This window comes from Apium graveolens, chromosome 8 (genome assembly GCF_009905375.1).
Source record: "Apium graveolens cultivar Ventura chromosome 8, ASM990537v1, whole genome shotgun sequence".
Lineage (NCBI taxonomy): Eukaryota > Viridiplantae > Streptophyta > Magnoliopsida > Apiales > Apiaceae > Apium > Apium graveolens.
The window spans coordinates 242674641-242700065 of record NC_133654.1 but is presented as its reverse complement, the minus strand read 5'-3'; the positions used below and the strand labels follow the sequence as shown (position 1 = coordinate 242700065).

The window sequence follows — 25425 nt, the reverse complement described above, 5'->3', positions numbered from 1 at the left end:
GTTGGTTCGGGGTCGCTTCGCAGAGATCGTTACACGGAGGAGGATACAGAGGTTAATCAAAGGCTTCATCTGGATCTTTTGGAAGAGACAAGGGAGAATTCTCAGCTGAGGCTTGCGGCGTATCAGCAACGTGCCGCAAGGTATTATAACAAGAAGGTAAAGGGACAACTGTTAAAGGTAGGAGATTTGGTGCTCAGGAAGGTGATGCCAAATACGAAGAATCCCCAGCATGGAGTGTTTGGAGCTAATTGGGACCATACAAGATAAAATCCATCTTGTGGAAAGGAACTTATCACCTTGTGGATATGGAAGGAAAGCTGGTTCCGCGAGCTTGGAACGCAGAACATCTCCGGAAGTATTATTAGTAAGGCGCGGCTTTGGCCCCTTATATATCTTTTTAGGGCTATGCCCAGACTATAGACTAGAATTAAATAAATTCCTCCTAGCCTAGGGGGTAGTGCATGTACTATTTACCTTAGAACTAGTTGAAGGGTCATTTTTTCAAATAAATTCCCCACAGAGCATAGTAGCCGTGGGACTGGTGCATTTTTGACACCAGAGTGCATTATTAATGAAAACCTTGAAATTTTCCAAAAGTTATTTGCTTGTTAGTTTACTTGGTGGCATGACACGTCCAATCCATAGGGCACGCCCTTATTGATAGTTCTATGCAGATGTTAGAAGGAACAACAAAACTCAAGTAAAAATGGAACTGAGACGTGTACTATTTCCAAGGACGCGCCCGAGTTATCTTGGAAATAAAAAGGAAGACACGTCCTTGCTTAGAACGCGCCCCAAACGCACTTGTGCCTTCAGATAAGACACATAAACAAAAATACACTATCCAGACAATTCAGAAACAAAAAAATCGGCGCGTCCAAATACAGAGGACGCGCCCATTAATGACACCTGCTTGACATATGATAGTAGAAAGAGTAACAATATTACAAAAGGTGACGCGTCCTAAGCCCAGGACGCGCCCATATGCAGGTCAAAGTAAAGTGATAAAGTAGAAGATATGCATAAAGGTAAATTAAAGAGAAATATCATGAAAATATGCAAGCAAATGAAGTTCAAAAGTAATCATTACAATTTGCAAGGCTTCAAGGGGCCTGCACCCTTAAAATAGTTCAGGTAATAACTTCATGAATAAACATAGGACGCGTCCTAAGCAGGAGGCGCGTCCTGAGGCTTGTCTTGGTCGCCTGCAGGAGGAGGTTGAGTATGAAGTGGAGAAGTAGCAGGAGACGCGTCCTCTTCTTCCAAGCCAAGAAAAATCCTTTTGCTCTTAATGGAATCCGCAGCCCTGATTCTGAAGTCATTTACCCATATCTGGGTGTCTGCATCGAACTTAGAAAAAGAATACTCTGGGTCATTTGCAATAAACCCAGAGCACCATTCCTCGAATCCTGCTGCAAAGCCATTTTGATAGACTAGCTTTTTCTCCTCTCTTCATCTATGCAGTCTGTCATCGTTTAGAGTGTCAAGCTCCAGCTGCATGGTGGAATTCAGAGTGATAACACTATCCATTGCTTTCTCCATAGAAATGACATTACCCTCCAGTATGGCTTTCTCCCCCTCGAGACGCGCCTTGTCCTCCTGTAAGCGCTTGATCTCGGCATCCTTTTCTTGGGCAAGCAGATTAATGTACTTTTCTAGAGATTGTATCTTGTCTTCAGCTTGGCTCTTTGCAGTGTTGGTGGCAGCAAGACGCGCCCTGAGTCTTGCAGACATGTTAGCACTTTGCCTGGCGTGCAGATGAAGCTTAGCTGCAGCCCTCACCATTGCCTCCTTTATCTGCTGCTCGGTTCTGAAAGTACAACCCCTAACTTCATCCTCAGTAAAAGCACCGGCTGAAGACACGCCCAGATATCTGAGGACAAAGGATTGGTCATCAGGAACAATTTTTTGACGCTTCGAGGGCGCGTCCTCATTAACAGGGATGTCAATTGCTGTGGTAGCCATGATCTTGGGGGAAGGTGGAGGAGTCGCGGTAGGAGTAGGATTTTTCACCTTCGGATCAAGCTTTACGGGAGTTTGCTTCTTTACCCTTAGCTTCTTGAAAGCTCCAATAGCGAAACCTTTTGGGAGAGAAGCCATGTCTGGGATATAAACACGAAAAAACGTTAGTCAAATAAAGAATACGCGTCCAGATAATAGGACGCGCCCAGATTATAATTTAAAGATTGACAATGCATGCATTTAAAGACATATAAATTCATGAAGAAATGTCAAGCAAAATGAATTCAAAGATATGAAAAATGCATATATATATGTGTGGATATAACGCGTCTTAAAGATATGATGCGTCCTACCTAAGAGCATATTGGATGTATGGGAAAGATATAAGCAACATGCTAATATCAATCCTAAAGTTTTTATAAAGAGACGCGCCCTGAAAATAAGGCGCACCCAAAATAAAAGCGCAGATTTAGGGGAACGTCTATAAATCAGGTTAAGTTAAAGGGAAAAGGTAAGCATACAAATGGCGCGTCATAGAGTCATGACGCGTTCTATACCTAATAATTCCTTACCTTGCTCTAAGTCCACCTTTTTATTAATGTCTAGCTGAATAATTTCTGTGGCATGGAGCCCTTTGGATTTCTCAGAAGCAGTGAGAATGGGCTTCCCATTATGAAAATCTCGAAATTTGCAAAGAGAACCCACTCGTGGGGACAAAGCTCCTATTTTCTTCAAGTTCTCCTCAGTGATCATATCCTTGAGGTTGAAATGCTTCTCAGCATATTGCAATACCTTCTCTGCTCTCTTTTTCTTCCTTCCTGATAGTTCTCTCTGAGTTCTTTTATCTAGAGAAGAAAGTTGAAGGTTACAAAAAGAAAAGAGAGAAATACTACAAAATGGAAGACGCGCCCTAAGGGAAGGGACGCGTCCTAGACATTGTGCTTACTTGGCTCTAAGTTGAAACAAACGCACGTCCTTTTGACATTATAGAACTAGAAAAATGGCTCATTTTAGTCTTGTTCATGACTGATCTTGCCTTCATTAAATCCCTTATTGTTCAACCATTTGTTGACAACCAGGAAGTGGTACCCTGGAATGGACTTCCTAATGCTGAAAAAATAGCTGAGCTCTTTCATTGAGGGCGCGCCCAATCCCAGGTTATGGTACATAATGTACAGAGCCCAAGCTAGCTTGTATGAGTTTGGGGATAGTTGGACTGGGGCCACATCGTACCACTTTAAAATTTTCTTGATTTACGGATGTAAGGGCGCGCCCACGCCTAAAGAAATTAGTTTTGGCGTGAGCATCATTCTGGGGATCCTTTGATTCCCAATATTGAAAATATATGACCTCATTGTACGAAGAGGGCGCGCCCAGATGCCCTTGAAAATGTGTGGCCTCATTGTACGAAGAGGGTGCGCCCAGATGCCCTCCATGTCGTAATATTTCATATGCCATTGAATTTCCCAATCAGTTGCAGTGGAGTCAAGGGCTACACAAGCTATCTTGCCTTCTTTTTTCCTCCTGACATTTTTCTCTGCCTCAGTTAGAGCACCAAGCTTTTTCCAGTCACAGTCCACTTCAACATCTGAGGTTCCCAATGTTCTAGGGGAGGATCAGATTTCTGAGGGGATACAGGATATGCCTCGGGGTCTGGAACCTTCTTTTCAAATTCACTTATGCTAAGGGGGACGCGTCCTGAGAAGATGACGCATCCTGAGAAGGAGGCGCGTCCTCGTCTGAAACAATCATGCGTAGGGCTGTTGGCTAGTTGTGGGTACAAGTTCATCATCCGTCCAATCTTCGATGGTAGCCCTAGCATGGAGAGTTGGAGTTCTTTTTCGTTTGAGTCCTTTCTTTTTCATTCTAGAGCTTATGGGGACGTGATCCATGGAATTGGAACTGGAATAAGACATTATAGAAGTCTTTGATTTGAGAGACTCGAAGAAGCGTCTTTCTGCTTTAAGGAAGGAGCTCGTCCTGTGAAAATTCAGGAAAATCGGGTTTGAAAGAGATCAAGTGTGGGGAGTAAATCCCAAGGCGTTTGTTGAGAACTTTGAATGGATGGAAAGGTGACGAAGAAGACGCATCCTCCAGCTACAAAAGAAGGAAGAAAAAATTGAGGACGCGTCCACAAAAAAAAGAGGAAGAAGAAAAAGAAGGGAAGATACTGGAAACATACAAGGACGCGTCCTAAAAATCTATCGCAGGGGATGTATTATAATGACGCGTCCTAATAAGGTACTGGCCCTATATGACCTTTGTTTGGAACAGCTTAAACATATGTCTGAAACAAGGGAATATAAGACGCGCCCTTACGGGAAGACGCGTCCGATATAGTTGCAATGTAGTGGAATTTTAATCGACTATAATCGATTTGGGGGAGATTCTCTAAAATCTAGAAACATGTAACTGGAGAATCAAGGAAGCTAAATATAGTGGTTTTACAAATATATACACATATACATACAAAGGAAAATGAAGAACAGGTAAGGCATATGAACATTCTTTTGCTTATTACGGTTGGATTACTCAACCAAATAAAGAAGTAAAAGATGATTTACGTACCTTATAAGACGGGGATTCGATTAAGCTGTAGAAATCCAGTAATGGGCGGTTGAATCGTCGGAAATTTTGACCGAAAGCTTATGCGGCAGCGATGGAGGTTTCTTGAGAGAGAACAAAGGAGAGTGGTAATAATGAGATGTGATTAGGCTATTTATAGATGAGAGTGTGTGCTGGCGTGTGCGACAGCTGTAGCGCAACAGCTATAGAGTAAGTGGGAAGACGTGTCCTCTATTAATAACGCGTCCCGTGTTCGCAAGCCAAATTTCATTGCTTGGTTTTTTTCGAACAAAAATTCCAATTTTATTTTTAACTGCAAATGGAATTTGGGGGGTAGTTGTTATACCCAAAATTTGGCATTGGATTGACTCAGGTCAAATGTGGATTAAGTACGGTCAAGACCGGTATTGTATTGTAGAAGGTAAGGACGCGTCCAGGCACGGAGGACGCGCCTACATGTGAGTAGATGTTTTATGGTCTGGTGATAGCGAAGCTTGAAAGTGCATGATTAGGGAAGGACGCGCCCAAGCTATGTAGACGCGTCAACCGTGGTAAAAGTATTTGGCGAATGTGGTATTGTGGCAATAGAAGCTGGAGGACGCGTCTGTCTTGCTTAGGACGCGCCCTGAGTAGTGGAATGTTGTGCGTGCCGGTTTCTGAGGAGACGGTACAGGTTTCATAAAGGTGAGGACGCGCCCAGTGTCTTAGGACGCGTCCTATTCTTGGTCTGTGTATTCTCAATGGTGACTTTAGGACAAAGCTTGCATGGAGAAGAGCAGTGGAGATTATTTTACTAACGTATTTGTTGCAGGTACTCTTTGAAGAATTCCCTCCTTGAGAGGCTCAAGGAGGGGGATGTCCGTGAAAAACTTGAAGGCCTCCAGGGGTATGCCTGATGATTAAAGGCCTCCTCCTGTATTCAACGGGTGTCCTCGTTGGGGATGCGGGGTTAATATTGGTGTGTGCTTTGGGAACTCTGTTCTTGTATTCAACGGGTGTCCTCGTTGGAGAAATTTGGAGTCATCCTGCACTTTGCACCCAAGAGCTTGGGATCACATGTCCTGTTATCTGGTGGGTTATCCTCATTCGGGGGACAGGGATGCTTCCGGCACTTGGGGTGAACCGTGGCTATACATGCGTCCGTAAATCAAGGGAGATAGCTGTAACGGAGTGTTATCCTTGCGTAGGGAGATGCACTGTCCGTGAAGTCCTACGATTATGGGCGAGCCTTGGACCTTCACTGTGGGGCCTCATAGTTGGACATTTCTAAAGCAAGCGGAAGACGGACTTTGGATGGGCTTCTACCGGGCCTAGGAATAGGAAGTCTAAGCCTATTAGATTTCTTGTTCCACAAGAACTACGTCAGGCTTGATCCCTATATAAAGGGTACGAAGGCACATTGAGAGGGTAAGAAGTTGAGAGCTGATAAGAGAGCCACCACTTACTCTGATCAATCTCAGCCTAAAACCACCACACACCGCTTGATTTTCCGGCGAAGAACCACCGTCATAGATCTTAATTCTGGCGATAAACCTCAATCTTTGTTGTTACCATATTCCTCCGTCAATATCTTGCATTCTTCAAACTGCATTTGTAGGCTTTCCAATTCAGTGATAGAATTATTTGTTGACTGATTATCTTGGATCTTCAAGTTGTCTATATTCTGAAGTTATTTGTCGAGATCTCTTTTATTGCGTAGAGGTCACATATCGATAAGTAAAATAACATATCGATATCTTTATTTCTCGATAAGTGTTATGACTTATCGAGGTCTCCAGTTCTTTATAAGTAGAATGACTTGTCGATATCTCTAATTCTCTTCATAAGTTTTTGACTTGTCGATATCTCTACTTCTCTACAAGTAGATTTCAGTTTATCGATATATCAAGTTCTCTACAAGTAGACTTTGACTTATCGATATCTCTAGTTCTCTATATGGACTTTTTGACTTGTCGATATCTCCAGTTCTCTACAGATAAATTGACTTGTCGATATCTCTTGGGACTTCACTACAAGCCATTTTTGACTTCTCGACACACATCTCTATATTCCTTAATCCGTGACTTGTCGATATCTGACTTAGAACATTTTTCCTAGAACAATATTATTCAACTACAAGCTTTTACACTTCTCTCTAAGGCATGATGAAGATATATCTTTTTCTAAAGTTTATTTCTTAGCTTGATGTTTTTTCGTAGAAATGTTTAAAACAAAAAAAAACGAAATCGAGCTGATATGATGTTGATGCAAATCAGAAGCTAAAAAATAAGAAATCTGATACTAATACCGATTCCTCAACAATTAATAATCAAGAAAACGACCAATGAATAAGAAATCAAAAGTTTTGAAGCAAAATTTTAATGGCGGAAACTAAGAAAACAACGCGAATTTCTTTCGCTCTAATACTATGAGAAAATGAAGTTATCCTTTGTCTTTAATTTGAGAAAGCAAAAATTATATTGAAATCATTGTGTGATTACAATTTGAAAAACTCTAAAAATCTAATTTGTAACTCTCTCCCATGTCCCTTATATCTCAGCTGGACAAAGAAACTAACGTTCCCGTTCTGTTTGACTAACTCTGACAATTGGCTAATTATTTACAATATATTTGCAAATAATATTGATCTTAATAATTTTTATCTAAACATATCTGAAAAAACCTGTAAAAAGAACACATCTGAAAAAAATAAAAATAAATAGTAAATATATAAATAGTAAATAATTTAAAATTTATATTATATTATCATAAGCAAAACATATAATAATTTGATTGGTTAGTTAAAACCTTTCAAAAAATATGTTAACACTTTCTTAAATTAAAGAAAACTTCTCATGCCTAATTACGTATAAGAAAAAAAAAGGTCTTTCACATGGCTCCAATAACATAGCCTTTGTCGTGCACAATTTCTAAATCAAATTAAAGTACGTACCAAATTAAAATAAAGCAAATGTTAGGTTATGTGGTATTTAAAACAAATGATTAATAAATATAAAAGAGAATTGTGTTTAAATAAAAAAAAAATTAAATCTATTTAATTAAAATAGATTTATAAATTAGTTAAGTATTAAGTAACAAAAAGAGTTAAATAAATTCTAATTGTAAAATAAACGGAGTAAAGTATAAGTATTAATATTTCAATTTGAATAATATAAAATGGATATCTATCTATACTATTATATTGAAAACGAAACATAGTATAGATAGGACATATAGATGCTATAATATTTCAATTTTAATGTTTAGGCTATAATATAGATAGGACATATAGATGCTATAGATGTGTGATACGATCGTTAAATTTTAAATCAAATACATGAGAATCGTTAGATTCAAGATAAATAAATTATTGAAATTTAATATTTTAGTTATCTAAAATTTTTATCAGTCAATTACATAATATGAATAATGTTAGATTAATAATTTAATCATACATATTTCATTTTATTATAATTTTTTAATAAAAAATATTATATCTTATACATATAATTTAATTATTATATAAATAATTAAATTACAAATCTTATAATTGAGTAGCATGAATGATAAATAAACTAATAAAAATACCAAAAAAATGATAAAAACTCCTTTTATTTGTAGGATACAGAGGGAGTAAACGATAATCGTGAATTACAAAGACCTTGTAAAGCTTTGTTTGTTGTTTGCATCTCGTACAATCAAATCCCCCAGGTGAGGTATCTATTCTTTCTACACTAATTTATACTATCTCTATGACTTATACTTACTTACATATGTTGTTACTTATAGATCTCTGTTATATCCAAATCTCTCTACACAGATTCACTCTCGCAGATATTCTCGCTGTAAACTTCAATTTAATGTTAGGTTATATATACGCGAAAATTGTATCTCTGTTATTGAATGTCTAATTGGGTCAGTTTGTTGTTGCATTAGCTGTAGATTGCTGTGTTTTAGTGTTAATTATGTGTATATTTATAGGCTTCGCTCTTTTCTAGGGTTCAAATTAAGTTTTTTCTTTTCTAATGTTTACGGAGTTTTCTGCGATTTTAAAGTAAACCCAGCTGATCTAGATACATAAATTTTAATTTTTCGATTCTTGGTTTATCAAATTGTGGATCTTTTCGTAAAAGATTGATTTTTTAAATATCTGTTGTGTACCCCCGTCTTTTCTTGCTTTTACTAATGTTACGGATTGTGATTTTGGCTCTCGAAACCTGATGCTAATTTTTGTTTTTTAAATTTGTTGAAGCTTGTGGTAAGTAGAAGAGGCAGAAACTATGGCTGGTCATGATGATTCGAGTGCATCTGAAAAGAAATCAAGTGATATTAGTGACTTGCCGACTTTTAATGTTGAGAATATGCAAAGCAACATGAAAGTTATCTATTACAGGTTTGTTCTCTCATCTTACTTGGATTCATTGTGTACCGAGTATGATACGTAGATTTCATATACCAGCCTCATTTTAGTATTATATAACAAGGATTGCCTGGTCTTTTGAAAACCCAATAACAATCATGAATTCAATTGGTTTAATGAATTAGATGGCAATTTGAAGGGAAGAGAACCTGTTGAAAATATTGCAGATTAGCAGCTTAGGCGGGATATAGAAAACTATTATATTTCTTGGGGGAGAGAGAAGGGGGGTTAGTTACAATTTTGGACCTGTTAATTGCTCGCATGCCTTAGTGAAGGGAATGGGGGGAGGGGGTTGGTTACAATTTTGAACCTGTTAAATTACTCGTATGCCTTAGTGGACCTATTATGTTCTATCTTATGTTGAAAACTTTTCTTTTGTTTAGTTGTTGAAAACTTTGTTCTTGGTAGATTCTAAAATTGATGACTGTTACTTCTTGCAGCCGGACATTTATGTCTATCATCGGAGGAGTAATTGCAGGAGTTCTGGGATTTACCAGTTTAATGGGTTTTGTCTTTTATTTCCTTGTCATGGCAATTACATCAGTAGGGCTAGCAGCCAAGGCAGGGTTTACAGTTCATTCATACTTCGATAGCTGGAACAGAATAATACTTGATGGCTTTCTTGGAGGACTCATGGTACACTTCTATACCCTGCAGTTCCTTTGTTATATGTGTCTAGTTATTTGTTTAAAAATTTCAAGCAATGTTCACTTCATGAATTTTGAGTTGATAAGATTGAAAAGTTTTGTGCTTACAATTTATAACAGAGAGATAGCATACTCTCCTATTATTATTGTCTACTTCCCTTGGATAAAGATTCTTAGAGTCTTGGAATATCAATTCTCTAGGTTCTTGACAAAAAAAAAATCTCTAGGTCAATTGTTGCCTTAAATTACTGTGGTTGATTAAATTTGATTTGTACAAGTAACTAGCTTGATTCATCACATTAGTGTATATTGTACTTAATGGATTCTTTTCAGTTCCTGTATGCATATCAAAACTAGTATCCATATATTTGTAAGTATGATGAAAATAGAAACAGCTTTCAGATTTTTCATATTGTAAATTGAATCTTGGTGCTATATTCATTTCATTAGTATCTCTGTTATGCTTACTCGTTTATTATTTCTACCAAGTATTATGGTTCATCATAGTGTTAAGTATATTTTTTGGCATTCATTGGCGCATTTACTTTTCAGGGCATTAGCATAAATGATTATACTGACATTTGTTTCCTTTTTTTGTTGCAGTCATTCGTGCTGTTCTGGACGTATCCTTTTTGTTTTCCTTTTCACTTGCCATTCCATATTTTATTAAATAAATAGATAAGTTGATGCATGTTTAATTCCTAGATTATCCACATCAAAAGTTTAAACACACTTGCATGCCCATATGGTTAGTTCTTGAGGTGGACGCCTTAGATTGGTTTCTTAGGATTTTAATAATTAGTTGACCCAACTATCCAAGTCAAAAATATTGCATATGTTCAACTATATCTCAATACAAATGGCATCATGTTTATATTAGCAGAGGCAACATGGACTATAGCGTGCATGTTCAATTTTTTTTAAATCATTACTCTCTTTCACCAAGTGTCTCATTTTCATATGTATGCTCCGGCTCATGCTTAGGTCAAGGCAGTTCTCAATTCTCTGGGTGAGAACTGAGAACAGTTCTGCACTTCTAAAAAATTAAAAAAAAATGCAGAGCAAATTTTTAATTAATGCATATTACCATCCAAGTTTGGATTTCATGTTGCAAAGGCGACTGTTTTAAATACTTTCCTTGACAAGAACAGATTTGCTTATGACATGGTGCATATATTCTGAGGATCCCTGCATGACACTTGAGTGCGCTGCTGTTGTGAGCTGGCATTTACCAGATCTACATTAAAAACTGAAGTGCTGGACATTCTTTTCAGTTGACAAAAATCTTTGAAATATCTGTCTTATTTTAGCCTGTATTACTGTTTCTCTTTCATTTTCACATATTTTGGCCAAGGGATAGACCAGGAAATGACATTTGAGTTTCTCTTTTTTTGTAGTAGAAATGATACTGACAACGCTTGTTTTTATAAACTTTAAGTTTCATATTTGTTATTTGCACTGCTGTTAGTAAGGATTGCATAATCTATGTTTAACAGTTTAAGTATTCTTGAAGATCTGGAAATAAATTCCTTTTATGATTTGATGTTGCATATTTCAATATAAAAATGATGTACAGAGATTAAAACGATTTGCAAATACATGGTAAACTACATGTTCCAACATAATCATCTACTGGACGTGATTGCTGTATAAGTATTAGTTTTGTATTAGCTTGGAAGATTCTTTCAAATCATGAACCGATGTTACATACACAAATTACAAACAAGTTCAACTTTTTATGTACACTTTCTACTTCCAGCATCGCTTTCTTGAAAAACATTTATCAACAAATGGAACATTACACTTTCTCTGTTCGCTGTACATGCAAAAGCCCATTTTCTGTGATGGGTCAGTGAGGAGTATGAGAACTCATTTTATGCTTCAAATGAAATTTGATGCAAGAGATTATGGCTTTCAAAGCTAATGCACTCCAAAGTCTCATGCCTGCAAATTTAAAGTAGACATCAGTTGAAATATATGTTGCATCTTAAGGCTAGTAATTTGAAGGGGTTGAGAAAAAAGAAAAGTGACTGCTGCATGTAATTGTGCAACCATAGTAAGTTACAAGTCACTGATGCGATTTTGCATTCCTATATTTGTAGCAGTTTCTGTTTAATGAACGTAATAATCAAGGGAAAGCAAGTGAGAAGGTTTTACCATAAAAGATGTAAAGTAAGAGAACTTCCAGGAAGAACACTTACCAAAATCAGTGGTAGCTTTAGAAACACAAAAGAAAGAGTGTACAGAACAGTCAATATCACTACTGCTGTGACAGTGTTACTGGCCAGGCGCTTATCATCTTTACTTGGTACAAATGCCACTTTCAATGTATTTGTCAGTTCGAATAGCCTGTATGAAATCTGCGGTTTTTGGGAAAAAAGTGGATTAGCTTTACTATTTCCACACAGTACTAGGGAAAGAAGTAGATTGGCTATACTACTCCCAGGACATCTGAAAAAGAACATTGACACTAACCGCAACGTATATGGAAGTGGTGAGCATGAAGTTCAACATTGGGTAGTCTGGAATCAGAGAAAGTAGCAATTTAGGCTGACCATCTGGCACGCTGGATCTGTATACAGAAAAACTTCATTAGAAATCATCATTGAGATAGATGAACATAATTTGTCGCATGTTCATGTTAGTTTGATTAAGGGGAGAAACAACCCTATGATTCTATGAATGCTCTTGACTCATCATATACTCGTAAATAAAGTTTTACATGAAAATCCAAGAGTTGAAAAAGGTATCAGAAACCATTCAATTCCTAAAGGTTCCTACTCATCAATAGACAAGATCAATCAAATTCTCCTATCTAATGAGATTCTATCAGATAAATAAATCCCGTGAACCCTATAAATTAATTTTACCTCAACTTGTCTTCACTAGGATGACACATTTCTTTTGGAGACCAGATACATCCGAGATTCAGTAAACCCAGCAACAATTTTTATAATTATAAAGAAGTCTACATACCTTAACCATATGTGAAACTGTGATATATAGGTTTCCAGAGTGATCTTTCCAAGCCATCTAGTAACCAGCAAGACAGTACCACAATTAGATTTCTACGTGTTTTGCCTTGCACTGAATTGTTACATGCACTCACTTAAGCAAAGTTCAAGGAAATAATGAATTTAAGATCAAGGTCACTTACGCAAATAAGGTCAAGCTGTATCCTCGAAAATTTTGCGTGAAATTTCTCAAGGTTAAGTAGACACTGACCAATCAAAAAAGTAGCAACAAATTAGTTACTAGTAAATAATATTAGTAACTCGGTCCGTAAGAACAGGAAAATAGAGATACATACGTTATAGGAATCCATGAAGTATATGGATGATACTTATTGTACGTGATCTTTGGGAGCTTGTATATATACACAAACCATAGATATCCCACCTGAAACATTAGACTTTCATCAGTTAAGCAAATATACAATAAGCACATATATGCCAAAGGGAGGCTGGTACCGTCAGAGAGGTTGTCACAGCAGCTATTTTGATTATTATTCTACGCTTTACTTCCATTTCCTCTAGCTTCTCCATCCACTTCTCAACCTACATATAATCTCAATAACTTTTCATAACACATTACTTACAAATTCACGAATCTGCAAATATTTGACCGTTTTTTAACTACGTGACATACATACAAATAAGTGCTTGTGGATATCAGTGAACTCGGAAAGTAAGAGGGCCCTCAATTTAACTTACTGTAGGATGATAATATGCATACAGCATTCCAACTATCCATATGTAGCGATCAAGGCCAGAGCGAAAATGCCACTCATGCATGACAGGGAGATTTGGTTTAGCAGGATCAGTGTATCCTGCAACATAATCACATCCGCTGGTCAAAGTTTCTAGGATCTAATCATTATTTATGTACTTGCTTATTTTTATGAAAATAGTGGTAATGTAGCATTAAATCAACTAACCAAGAAGAAATGTAAATGGGCTCCAGACCACATCAAACACTCCAGGTACTTCCCATATCAATATAACCACCAATAAGCAAGCTATGAATTTCATAGCTATAACGGTTCCATTTTCATTATATTTATTGAATATCCCAAGTGCGCCATAGACCATGAGGGTAAAAAGTGTGTGCATGGGGCATATGTAGTAAAGCGTGTAACTGTTGTTAAGGACAAGACAACAAAAGAACACCAGAAAGTTAAGCCTCCACATCATCTGCGATACAGAAATGATATCTTAAGAACATAAAAAAGACAAATTAAATAAACTCTAAATAACTTAGAAGCAAACATGTACCTGAGCAAACCTTGCAACGCTGAAATCTTTACGAATGTAATAATAGGAGAAGTTCCCAAATCCAGTCATCCAAACATATGCAGCAATAAAAACTCGGATAGCATTATAAAATTCCGTTGCAGCAAAATAGTGGTACATTAGAAACAGCACCTGCATATTGAAGATGATGGATAGATGTCAGTGATGGTGTGGGACTCTGGGAAAACCCCACAAAAATGGCATGCCTCAAGGCAGGTACTTTTCTGCATTCTTATTTCCAGCGAAATCCAGACAACTTTTATATTGTAAGTCATTGGAGCTAATTAACAGGGACAGTAAGAAAGTTACAGAACCCTAGTACCATAAGTGTATAAATCTTTCAAGACTCTAAAATCTGAAATTTTCGAGCCTTGTAGGGTTTTATGTATATGACGCGTTCTCTGGAAGAAACAATATATAAACAGAACCACACCCAGAAAATGTAAGGGACAAACAGCTTTGCCAACTCTAGGGAACAATTTCATGTTTAAGCAAATATGGAGAAAAACAGTTGTCCTTCCCGCGTTACATTTTATCACGAAGTTACGAGTTGGGACAGATTTTGAGGATTTGTTCATTTATATTATGTCAAGCCCCAAAAAAGTACAGGAACAAATATGAATAAATTTACAAGAATGGACACAGTTCTAAAAAACATACATTCTATTTTAATCCAATAAGTTTTGTAGTAAATCATCTTAATTCTTGGCGAAATTTTGGAAATCAAATACATTTAGAAGTCCGTGCCTATGATCCAGGAATGAATTGAAGACCAGTTTAAAGGACTGTTTAAGTAGGAAGTATCTTTATAGGGTCTGTCCAAAGAAAGTACCTGCATCCAACCTTTCCACTCCTCAGTTTGATGCCTGTTCAAGTAAAGTATGGATTTCCCCGAGAACGGTGACTTATCATGATGAATCTTGAAAGAAGTGATTGCAGAAACTATGATGAGCAGAAAGTACAGAAATAAGAAAAGATCCCGGTTGTAGCTCTGCAAACACAAAATATAGCCAAGCCATGAGCAATATTAGAGGATATGAAAGATCAGTATCCAAATGCAACAAAAGCACAAAGTGTTACTTAAAATTTGAACTATAAATCAAATAAATGTACACCACGTTGCAACAATATATGCGTTGACTACCATGATCCTACTGAAACGATGTGCATAAGAGGGTTAAAACAACAATAGGCCAAGATAAAAGTTTAGAAATAATCAAATATCTAACAAATTGCTGACGTGTAAATAACTGTGTTTCTGCAAGAATTTTGTCCACTTACACCTGCAACAGTAATTTTGTCATGGTCCTACTCATAAGATGTGTAGATCAGTGTTAAGAATAACTATGATAATTAGGAAACTAGATAATAAACTACAGAAAGGCTTTCAGTTGCAAACATAGAAATGGTACACTGCAATTGGGAATTTAACATTTCAACTCTCCGGCCTTTTATCTGCAGAATGTTGTCCAGTGCAAAATAAAACAGCCAAGAAAGAAAGCTCAATCAATATATCAACATGCTATGATTACATTTTATCTAGTTTTATTAATATACCATTTAAGAGAAACTAGATGTTTATTTTATTTAAATACCTTTCCAAATCTTATTCACTTTAAAGTTTAAAAGCTGTGACCAGATATTGGTTTTGGTCAATCCCTGTGAAATATTTGGCAGCCACTCCAACACGGCAGCACTTTACACAGACATTCTTGGTTCGATTCCATATCCCAGTTCAAATTTTAAAAATGCTCCTTTCTTAGCTTGAAACTATATGGTTCTATTTGTCAAATTATCTACTTCATTTACCTATAAGATATATAAACATAATTACGACCACTTTACTGAAAGTTTTGTGATCTTAGATTCCCTTCAATTCTCAACTGTAGATTTAAGCAGCAAAGAAGTAAATTAATCAACTACATGTCATGTTTCATTAATAGGTCCTCCCTTTATAAACTCTTCGAACATCTGATCATCACTTAAAAGCAATATAAAGTTAAGATAGGTTTTCTTTTCTTTGGGGGGTGGGGTGTTTCAAAAATTATATGAATGGCAACAAGCACCACCTTTTTCGATTCACCAAAAAAATTTGTCCGGTCACATAAGTAGTAATAGATCAAGAGTCCACCAAATTCCGATCTGATGAGAATGGGTTGGCAACGAGGAAAAGAAGAAAATAGTAAGCATATTTTCACAAGTATATGAAGAAAGATAGAGTATTTGGTTAATGCTAAAAATTAGGGTGCGTACATAGCTCTCAGTGTCGAGCGATTTTCGAGCAAAAAAGACTCTTCCATAAGGAAAAACCTAAAATTATAACAAGAAAAGTAACAATATCAAGTTAAGTATAAAACATCCTTACCTAAGATCATTTGAAGAAAAATGACATTCGCTTGAAACCTGATGATATGAGATGTAGACGATGAACTGTGAGCTCTAGGAGAGGCGGGCTGAAGTCCACCTCCTTCCAGTAAAACAGCTGTATCGTCTTCTGTAATTGTTTCATTTCCCAATTGAACCAAATTGATATCAGAATTCCTGTAGCTAAATATACAAATTAGGATGACACCACATATGTGGATACAAAATCAAGAATGACATAAGATATAAAAGGGCTAGTATGTCAAACTGGTTCGGAGAGTACTTGACTTTTCATCTGAACATAGTTCCACAACATATAAGATTCTTTTTCTTAGCCAGTTTCCACAATTCCTACATGCCATACCCTTACCCCATACTTCCCTATGCTAAAAGTCCCAAATTACTAGACTTTTCAAGTTCATCGTGCTTACCTACCTAATTTGTAAACTAAGCAAACATTGAGAAATCTTAACATCCATTAGCTGAAAACTTACATTAATAATATATTGAAGGATGAACTTGTAGTAATTTCAAAGTAAAGTGTTGCCATCAGAAAATAGAATTTCTTCATACGTGGAATATTTTTCCATATAACAAGTAAAAATGAAAGAAATCAACTTTTATAACTTGACATATTTAAATAGCCCATGCTAAAGACTTTTACTCAATCAAGTAGCATTAGTACCATATCTAGACTATAGTCTACAGTATTGAAACTACTTCCCCTAGATAATCTGATACTCCCTCCGTCGAGCATGTTGTTAACATTGTTCAACTTATGTGAGGGAGAATTTGAACAATGTTAACAATCTAGTGGGACGGAGGGAGTACATATTAAGATTGTTATTGACTCGTCCTTACAATCTTTATTAGTTTTGGTTAATGAAGATTTAACATTTTTTTATAGAAATATAAACCGCACATAATTAATTATAAACAAACTTTTTAAAACCATAAACTTATATAGATAAATTGAAAGCTTGAAATAGAATAGAAATTCACTTAAATTAAAATTAAGAAATATTTCTGTTAGTCGCTTTCCATTATTACATTAAGTAAGAGTTGACATTAACAATTACATTAAGTACGAGCTGATGATAACTAAAGTAACCGGGTTGTTCAAACTTTAAACCCGGAGATATTGACGTGCTTCGATCATAGTCTTCTAATTTAAACATAAAAGGAGCAATCAAAAAGATAATCGTTATTGAATTGTAATAAGACTTACACTTTTGATATCATAACTTTTTTCTTGTACTCCAAATATTCGGAATATAACCACACAGCAAATAATGGGACAAAGGCAAGCAAGAACGAGACCTGCAATTGCACAAAACACAACAACCGTAAATGATTAAATAAATAAGAGCAATCTAACCGCAATTGCAATCATGAGGACTGTGAGAGAACTTATCTTGTTAGGCAAGAACCAGTTTGAGATTGCTTACATGTCTAAAACTAGTAATATGAGTTGTTTACGAAATCAAAAGCACATGATAATAAATCAAACTAAGACAAACATTAATTTTTGAAATCAACTAGTTACAAAACCAGACCTTCAAGCATGAACCAGTGATGTAACAGACTGCCACAAATAAGTTACAGTCGAACTGATGTACAGAAACCGTGACTAACTTTGAGAAACAAAACATAGTATGACTAACAGGGAATATGATACAGAAAAACCCTCTCTCAACTTCTGCCTCCAGCTAATCTGCTTAACCAGGACAGTTTAATCATCTCTTAAAATTACGAGGCTAAAATAGATTGATAAGAATACTTCCACCAACCTCGCTGCAAATTTATCACCCCTTGTCCAAATGCAGCCTTTCAGTGAACTAACGCTTCTCAAATCATTCGACACTTCATCATTTTTAATCAGTTCCAAAGCAAGTACTTATTGTACACACATTCAAGAAAAATTACTATCTCTATTAGCACTAATTAACGATACGAAACTGAAGGATAAATATAGGGTTAAGTATCAAATTTACCATTATATAACTAGAGAAATATCAAAGTTACCACTGATTAGGGAGGGAGGGAGGGAGAGAGGGAGAGAGCGAGGGAGAGAGAGTGAGAGGGAGAGAGAGAGAGAGAGAGAGAGAGAGAGAGAGAGAGAGAGAGCGAGAGAGAGGGAAGGAGGGAGGGAGCAATTCAAATAAATTTAACAACTCGAGAATCGAAATACCTGACCAGGCGTTAGCGGCTCGTAAATCAACATCATAACAAACACTTAATTCCAAATACCTAAGCTGTTAATCACACAAAATGCACGTAAATTTGGAACGCCACCGACACGAGAGGTTGAAAGAACAGTGCAACACAAAGATCTGAGTGATAGATACACAAATGTGAGTGAAAATTTGAGTATATGAACCCTAGATTTGACGCTCTAGTGAAATAGTGAGAAATTGATAGCTAATAAATGTGTTTAATGTAGTGTGTGTGATGACCGATGAGGACGAAGTTAGTTGAGGGGAGTATTGCCACCTATTTTTGTCATGTACGGCTAATTTTTCATCCTCTCTGCGTTACCTTACCGCCCTGCTGTGCTTTTATGCACTCCTAAAGTTCAAATTTTATAAATACTTATACTTATACTAGTTTCCTAAACACTAATTTAAAAATCTTAATTAGAAACCTGTTATCCCCAAAATTTGGCATTGGATTGACTCGGGTCAAATACGGATTAAGTACAGTCAAAATCGGTATTGCATTGTAATATAACAGAAGCCGCGCCTACATTTGAGAAAATGTTTTATGGTCTGGTGATAGCGAAGTTTGGGAGTGCATGATTGGGAAAGGACGCGCCCATGTGTTGTGGACGCATCAACATTGTGGAAATTACTTGGCAAATGTGATCTTTTGGCAATAGAGGCTGAAGGACGCGCCCGTATCTATTAGGACGCGTCTTGTCGCCGTGACATGCAGTAAGAAACAATTGTCGAGGAAATACTACTGGCTTCATAAAGGGGAGGACGCGCCCAGGGTCTTAGGACGCGTCCTGTATGATAACTTTAGGATAAAGCTTGCATGGAGAGGAGCAGTGGAGATTATTTTTATTAACGTATTTGTTGCAGGTACTCTTTGAAGAATTCCCTCCTTGAGACGGTCAAGGAGGGGGATGTCCGTGAAAAGCTTAAAGGCCTCCAGGGGTATGCCTGATGATTGAAGGCCTCCTCCTGTATTCAACGGGTGTCCTCGTTGGGGATGCGGGGTTAATATTGGTGTGTACTTTGGGAACTCTGCTCTTGTATTTAACGGGTGTCCTCGTTGGAGAACTTTGAAGTCATCCTGCACTTTGCACCCAAAAGCTTGGGATGACCTGTCCTGTTATCTGGTGGGTTATCTTCATTCGGGGGACAAGGATGCGTCCAGCACTTGGGGTGAACCGTGGCTATACCTGCATCCGTAACTCAAGGGAGATAGTTGTAGCGGAGTGTTATCTTTGCGCAGGGAGATGTACTATCTGTGAAGTCCTGCGATTACGGATGAGCCTTGGGCCTCCGCTGTTGGGTCTCATAGTTGGACATTCCTAAAGCTAGCGGAAGATGGATTCTGGATGGGTTTCTACCGGGCCTAGGGATAAGAAGTCTAAGCCCATTAGATTTCTTGTTCCACAAGAACTACGTCAGACTTGATCCTTATATAAAGGGTACGTAGGCACATTGAGAGGGTAAGAAGTTGAGAGCTGATAAGAGAGCCACCACTTACTCTGATCAATCTCAGCCTAAAACAACCACAAACCACCATACACCGCTTGATTTTCCGGCAAAGAACCACCGTCGTAGATCGTAATTCCGGCGAGAAACCTCAATCTTTGTTGTTACCAGATTCCTCCATCAACAAATTGGCGCTAGAAGGAGGGGTGCTGATTAAGATCGTAATCTTGGGAGGAAAAGATGTCTTACAATCATGATGGAAGTTCTTATGATGGAAGTGACAGCAGATCTGAAGGAGAAGGCGAGGGAGGCTACACTCGTCACGAACCTTACGTGCCCAGAAACATGGCAGATCCACCAAGAGCTCCGGATGTGGGAGGAACACCCCCAGTTCTCATCAGCAACGCTGATATCATACAGGAACATAAGCAATGACTTGTGTTTTCATGGGAACTCTGACCCTATGGAGTTTCTGGGGCGTTTCAATATTGAGATGGATGTATATCAAGTACCTGATTTGGCTCGATGCCGTCTCCTGGAGGCCACCTTTAGAGAAGGCGCTCAACAGTGGTTCCAGAAACTTGGTCCAGGTGTGATCACATCCTGGGAACAGATGAAAACCTTGTTCCCAACTCAGTTTCAGGCTGCAGTGAAGTATACACCGACAGTTACCATGCTGGCTAATGTGAAACAGAAAGAGGGGGAAATCTTGACCTCATACTTTAAAAGGTTCAATGCAGAGTCTACTTTGGTGAATGACGCAATTGATGAAACACTGAAAATACTTCTCATAGCTGGTTTGCGTGTGAGAACAGACTTTTGGAAGCACCTGCAAGGGAAGGACCCTGTGTCGCTGGTTGATGTACTTGCGCAGGCGGAATCATTCAAAGCGATTGAGCAGTCGCTTGCAGAAACTAAAAAGAATGATAACACCCATAACTCCAAGGGGCGAACTAAGAGGAGAGATAGATCTGTGAGCCCGGATTATCGACGGAATGCCAGAAGCCCTAATAGGGTGAATGTCGTGAACACACGGAGAGAATGGAGCCCGCCATCGAAATATGAAAGGAGAGTAAGCAACTACACTCCACTGGCAGCATCCATTGATCATATCTTCGAGGTGAATAAGGACAGAGGAATCTTCAAGAAACCAGACCGTCTGACTTCATGGCAGAGTAGAGATAAGAAGAAGTATTGCGATTACCATGAGTCTACCGGCCATGACACCCATGAGTGTCGTCACCTGAAAGATGAAATTGAAGGGTTGATCAAGGCGGGATACCTGGGAGAATAGATTGACAAGGTGAAATGACGCAGGGGGAATGATGACAAGGGGAAAGATGAAAGGCAACCCCTGCGAGAAGAAGACGCTGAAAAGACAACGGAGGTTAAGTTCCAAAGAGCTGGCAGTATCAGGGCAATTTTTGGAGGACACCCCTTTGTCGATGACAGTAATCGGGCATTGGAAAGAAATGCAAGGGAAACACGACACCCGCCACTCATCAACATTCATAGTTTGGAAGATAGACCTCCAAAAATATTCAAAGGGGAGTCAGCTGATATTACGTTCAGGGAGAGAGAGAGTCAAGATGGGTACATCATCCCCATAACGATGCGCTGGTAATAACTATGCTTATAGGAGCAATGAACGTGTATCAGGTCTTCTTGGACAACGGGAGCTCTACGAACATCCTGTATTACAGCACGTACAAAAAATTGGGTTTCCCGGATAACGACATATATTTTGAAGATGCACACATCAATGACTTTACTGGATAAGCAGTAAGAGTTATGGGTTCAGTTAGGCTTCCCGTTACACTTGGGGAAGGAGCTTTGTCTGTCACTCAAATGATAGATTTCAAAGTGTTGGATCAGGATTCTGCACACATCGTGTTGGTGGGAAGACCGTGGTTACGAGAGTTCAGGGTGATAACCTCGATACATCACTTGATGATAAAGTTTCCAACACCTAACGGAGTAGGCGGTCTGAGAGGGTCGCAGTACGAGTCACGCGACTGCTATCACAAGGCTGTTAAGGAATTCCGCAGAAGAAGATACGAGGGAAAGGGTCTTCCATTTGAGGGTGCAGAGGACATTCATACAAAACCAAGTGGAGAGGTTCATGCCCACTATTTCGTCAGAAGGCCCCGAGGAGGAAGAAACCCATATCACCGGGAACTCTATTTTGATGCTGGGGAATGTTTCGAGGATCCGTAGTGTGGAAGAAGTTGTGGTGAACCATGCAGAGGAGATCATGCAAGAGGAGGTTAACGGGGAAAAATTGGAAGGAAGAAGTGAGATTTTGCAAAGTCTCAAAATAACTTCAAGGTGGATGCTCCTCAAAAAGAGGACACGCCCTTGAAGAGTAAAAATGGAATTAAGGTTGATGCTCCTCCAAATGAGGACGCGCCTTCTACACCTGCGTTGCACAAAACCATGCCTTGTCCTGAGGTAGATGCTCCCACTCATGGGGACGCGCCCTCAGATAAAAGAATGGACGTCGAGGACCCCCGTGACTTTGATTTCGATTTGGATCCCAGGATCCCTATATCTGCCGAAAAGATGGGGTCGGCCGAAGACACAGTATCTATTTCGGTCGACAAGAATGACCCGAGCAAGGTTTTGAAAGTGGGATCCCAGTTAGGTGATGAAATGAGGGAAAGTCTTACCCGCTTCTTGATTGCAAATCTCGATGTCTTCGCATGGAGTCATTCAGACATGGTGGGAATCGACCCAGGAGTAATGTGTCACCGGTTGAATATCTTCCCGAATTGTACGGGCATACGTCAAAAACGTCGCCCAGTGAGCGGGGAAAGGGCGATAGCATTAAAAGAAGAAGGAGACCGATTGTTGGAAGTGGGACTAATCAAAGAATCTTACTAGCCCGAATGGCTTACAAATCCAGTGCTAATTAAAAAGCCGGACGAGAAGTGGGGGACGTGTGTGGATTTCACAGATTTCAACAAGGCATGTCCAAAAGATAGTTTCCCGCTCCCACGAATTGATCACTTGGTTGACGTGACGGCAGGGCATGCCTTGTTGAGTTTCATGGGTGCATATTCAGGTTACAATCAGATCCACATATATGGTCCCGACCAAGAGCATACATCCTTCTTCACCGAAAGGGGGCTATACTTCTATATAGGAATGCCGTTTGGATTGATTAATGATGGCGCAACCTATCAGCAGTTGGTGAATATGATGTTCAAGGACCAGATTGGGAGAACCATGGAGGTGTATGTAGATGATATGTTGGTAAAATCCAAGGAGGCGAACGACCATATCGAACACTTGATGGAAATGTTTAACATTCTAAGAAGGTTTCGCATGAAGTTGAACCCACAAAAGTGTGTGTTCGGCGTGGAGTAAGACAAGTTTCTCGTGTTCATCGTCAATCATAGGGGAATTGATGCCAACCCCGCAAAGATCAAGGCGTTGTTAGATATGAAGTCACCCACTAATGTAAAACAGGTACAGAGTTTAACAGGGAGGATTGACGCGCTGAATCGATTCGTTTCCAAATCGTCCGACAGATGCAAGGAATTCTTCAAAGCCATTAAATTGGCAGGGAAGGACTTCGTATGGACACCAGAATGTGAAGAAGCTTTTCAAAAGATCAAGGAACAACTGGGGAACCCTCCCATGTTGTCGAAATCATTAGATGTAGAATCTCTAATACCGTACCTCGCAGTATCTGAGTATTCAATCAGCGCAGTTCTGGTAAGAGAAGGAGATGGGCAGCAGTCACCGGTGTACTATGTGAGCAAGCGGTTGCACGATGCTGAAACTCGCTACACAAGCATGGAGAAGCTGGTTTATGCCCTGATCCTTGCATCAAGAAAATTACGGCCATATTTCCAGGCCCATAGAGTTGAAGTCCGTACGGCATACCCGCTACGGCAAGTCCTTCACAAACCAGAGTCATCGGGGAGAATGCTAAAGTGGGTTGTAGAGTTGGGACAGTTTGATTTGGAATATATGCCTTGGTCGGTGATTAAAGGACAAGTCTTAGCTGATTTCTTGTTGGAATTTGATTCCGCAGTTGACGACAAAGCTTTAGTGATGCTACATCCACCTCACGTTAAGGAGTCTTTGGAGGAATTTCCACATCCCTGGTGGATCTTGCATATTCGGGTTACAATTAGATCCCCATGTATGGTCCCGACCAAGAGCATACATCCTTCATCACCGACAGGGGGCTATACTGCTATATAGGAATGCCGTTTGGATTGATTAATGCTGGCGCAACCTATCAGCGGTTGGTGAATATGATGTTCAAGGACCAGATTGGGAGAGCCATGGAGGTGTATGTGGATGATATGTTGGTAAAATCCAAGGAGGCGAACGACCATATCGAACACTTGATGGAAATGTTTAACATTCTAAGGAGATTTCGCATGAAGTTGAACCCACAAAAGTGTGTGTTCGGCGTGGAGTCAGGTAAGTTTCTCGGGTTCATCGTCAATCATAGGGGAATTGAAGCCAACCCCGCAAAGATCAAGGCGTTGTTGGATATGAAGTCACCCACCAATGTACAACAGGTGCAGAGTTTAACAGGGAGGATTGCCGCGCTGAATCGATTCGTTTCCAAATCGTCTGACAGATGCAAGGAATTCTTCAAAGCCATTAAGTTGGCAGGGAAGGACTTCGTATGGACACCAGAATGTGAAGAAGCTTTTAGAAAGATCAAGGAACAATTGGGGAACCCTCCCATGTTATCGAAACCATTAGATGAAGAATCTCTAATACCGTACCTCGCAGTATCTGAGTATTCAATCAGCGCAGTTCTGGTAAAAGAGGGAGATGGGCAGCAGTCACCGGTGTACTATGTGAGCAAGCGGTTGCACGACGCTGAAACTCGCTACACAAGTATGGAGAAGCTGGTTTATGCCCTGATCCTTGCATCAAGAAAAGTACGGCCATATTTGCAGGCCCATAAAGTTGAAGTCCGTACGGCATACCCGCTACAACAAGTCCTTCACAAACCAGAGTCATCGGGGAGAATGCTAAAGTGGGCTGTGAAGTTGGGACAGTTTGATTTGGAATATATGCTCCGGACGGCGATTAAAGGACAAGCCTTAGCTGATTTCTTGTTGGAATTTGACTCCGCAGTTGACGACAAAGCTTTAGTGATGCTACATCCACCTCACGTTAAGGAGTCTTTGGAGGAATTTCCACATCCCTGGTGGATCTTGCATATTCGGGTTACAATCAGATCCCCATGTATGGTCCCGACCAAGAGCATACATCCTTCATCACCGACAGGGGGCTATACTGCTATATAGGAATGCCGTTTGGATTGATTAATGCTGGTGCAACCTATCAGCGGTTGGTGAATATGATGTTCAAGGACCAGATTGGGAGAACCATGGAGGTATATGTGGATGATATGTTGGTAAAATCCAAGGAGGCGAACGACCATATCGAACACTTGATGGAAATTTTTAACATTCTAAGGAGGTTTTGCATGAAGTTGAACCCATAAAAGTGTGTGTTCGGCGTGGAGTCGGACAAGTTTCTCGGGTTCATCG

The 25425-nt window shown here is 38.9% G+C and overlaps 3 protein-coding genes across 8 annotated transcripts; 2 read left to right on the top strand and 1 right to left on the bottom strand.

Moving 5' to 3' along the window:
* The first annotated feature begins 8080 nt into the window (after positions 1–8080).
* On the top strand, positions 8081–11031 carry LOC141679021 (uncharacterized). 2 transcript variants are annotated; one of them, XM_074485499.1, is made up of 5 exons: positions 8081–8217; positions 8759–8899; positions 9367–9562; positions 10177–10196; positions 10725–11031. In XM_074485499.1, the coding sequence occupies exons 2-5, from the start codon at positions 8787–8789 to the stop codon at positions 10753–10755; spliced, it is 360 nt and encodes a 119-aa protein (XP_074341600.1). In that variant the 5' UTR covers positions 8081–8217; positions 8759–8786; the 3' UTR covers positions 10756–11031. The 2 variants fall into 2 exon arrangements, with proteins under 2 accessions (XP_074341600.1, XP_074341601.1); XM_074485500.1 differs by having other exon boundaries at positions 8103–8222.
* A 184-nt stretch (positions 11032–11215) lies between these two features.
* On the bottom strand, positions 11216–18781 carry LOC141678857 (protein REDUCED WALL ACETYLATION 2-like). Of its 5 annotated transcripts, none has more exons than XM_074485266.1 (18): positions 18421–18780; positions 18020–18125; positions 17458–17549; positions 16269–16412; positions 16119–16175; positions 15935–16007; positions 14698–14856; positions 13848–13997; positions 13511–13766; positions 13287–13402; positions 13044–13130; positions 12884–12972; positions 12731–12793; positions 12550–12606; positions 12049–12145; positions 11775–11933; positions 11626–11681; positions 11216–11517 (listed from the first exon to the last, which is right to left on the bottom strand). In XM_074485266.1, the coding sequence occupies exons 3-17, from the start codon at positions 17469–17471 to the stop codon at positions 11664–11666; spliced, it is 1539 nt and encodes a 512-aa protein (XP_074341367.1). In that variant the 5' UTR covers positions 17472–17549; positions 18020–18125; positions 18421–18780; the 3' UTR covers positions 11216–11517; positions 11626–11663. The 5 variants fall into 5 exon arrangements, with proteins under 5 accessions (XP_074341367.1, XP_074341368.1, XP_074341369.1 ...); XM_074485267.1 differs by having other exon boundaries at positions 16269–16406; XM_074485268.1 differs by having other exon boundaries at positions 16269–16359; positions 18421–18779.
* A 1384-nt stretch (positions 18782–20165) lies between these two features.
* On the top strand, positions 20166–21518 carry LOC141680517 (uncharacterized). The gene is made up of 2 exons (XM_074486721.1): positions 20166–21157; positions 21212–21518. The coding sequence occupies exons 1-2, from the start codon at positions 20166–20168 to the stop codon at positions 21516–21518; spliced, it is 1299 nt and encodes a 432-aa protein (XP_074342822.1).
* Positions 21519–25425: the final 3907 nt, after the last annotated feature.

Excerpts from the sequence above, each read along its gene's own strand:
- LOC141678857 (XM_074485264.1), bottom strand. The coding sequence starts at position 18,456 with ATGATGTTGATTTACGAGCCGCTAACGCCTGGTCAG. Across the intron at positions 16,176-16,268 it reads TCTACATCTCATATCATCAG|GTTTTTCCTTATGGAAGAGT; the intron begins GTTTCAAGCGAA and ends TTATAATTTTAG. Across the intron at positions 13,403-13,510 it reads CCCATTTACATTTCTTCTTG|GATACACTGATCCTGCTAAA; the intron begins GTTAGTTGATTT and ends ATTATGTTGCAG.
- LOC141680517 (XM_074486721.1), top strand. The coding sequence starts at position 20,166 with ATGGAAGTGACAGCAGATCTGAAGGAGAAGGCGAGGGAGGCTACACTC. Across the intron at positions 21,158-21,211 it reads CTGAAAGATGAAATTGAAGG|GGGGAATGATGACAAGGGGA; the intron begins GTTGATCAAGGC and ends GAAATGACGCAG.
- LOC141679021 (XM_074485499.1), top strand. The coding sequence starts at position 8,787 with ATGGCTGGTCATGATGATTCGAGTGCATCTGAAAAGAAATCAAGTGAT. Across the intron at positions 8,900-9,366 it reads ATGAAAGTTATCTATTACAG|CCGGACATTTATGTCTATCA; the intron begins GTTTGTTCTCTC and ends TACTTCTTGCAG. Across the intron at positions 10,197-10,724 it reads TCATTCGTGCTGTTCTGGAC|ATTTGCTTATGACATGGTGC; the intron begins GTATCCTTTTTG and ends TGACAAGAACAG.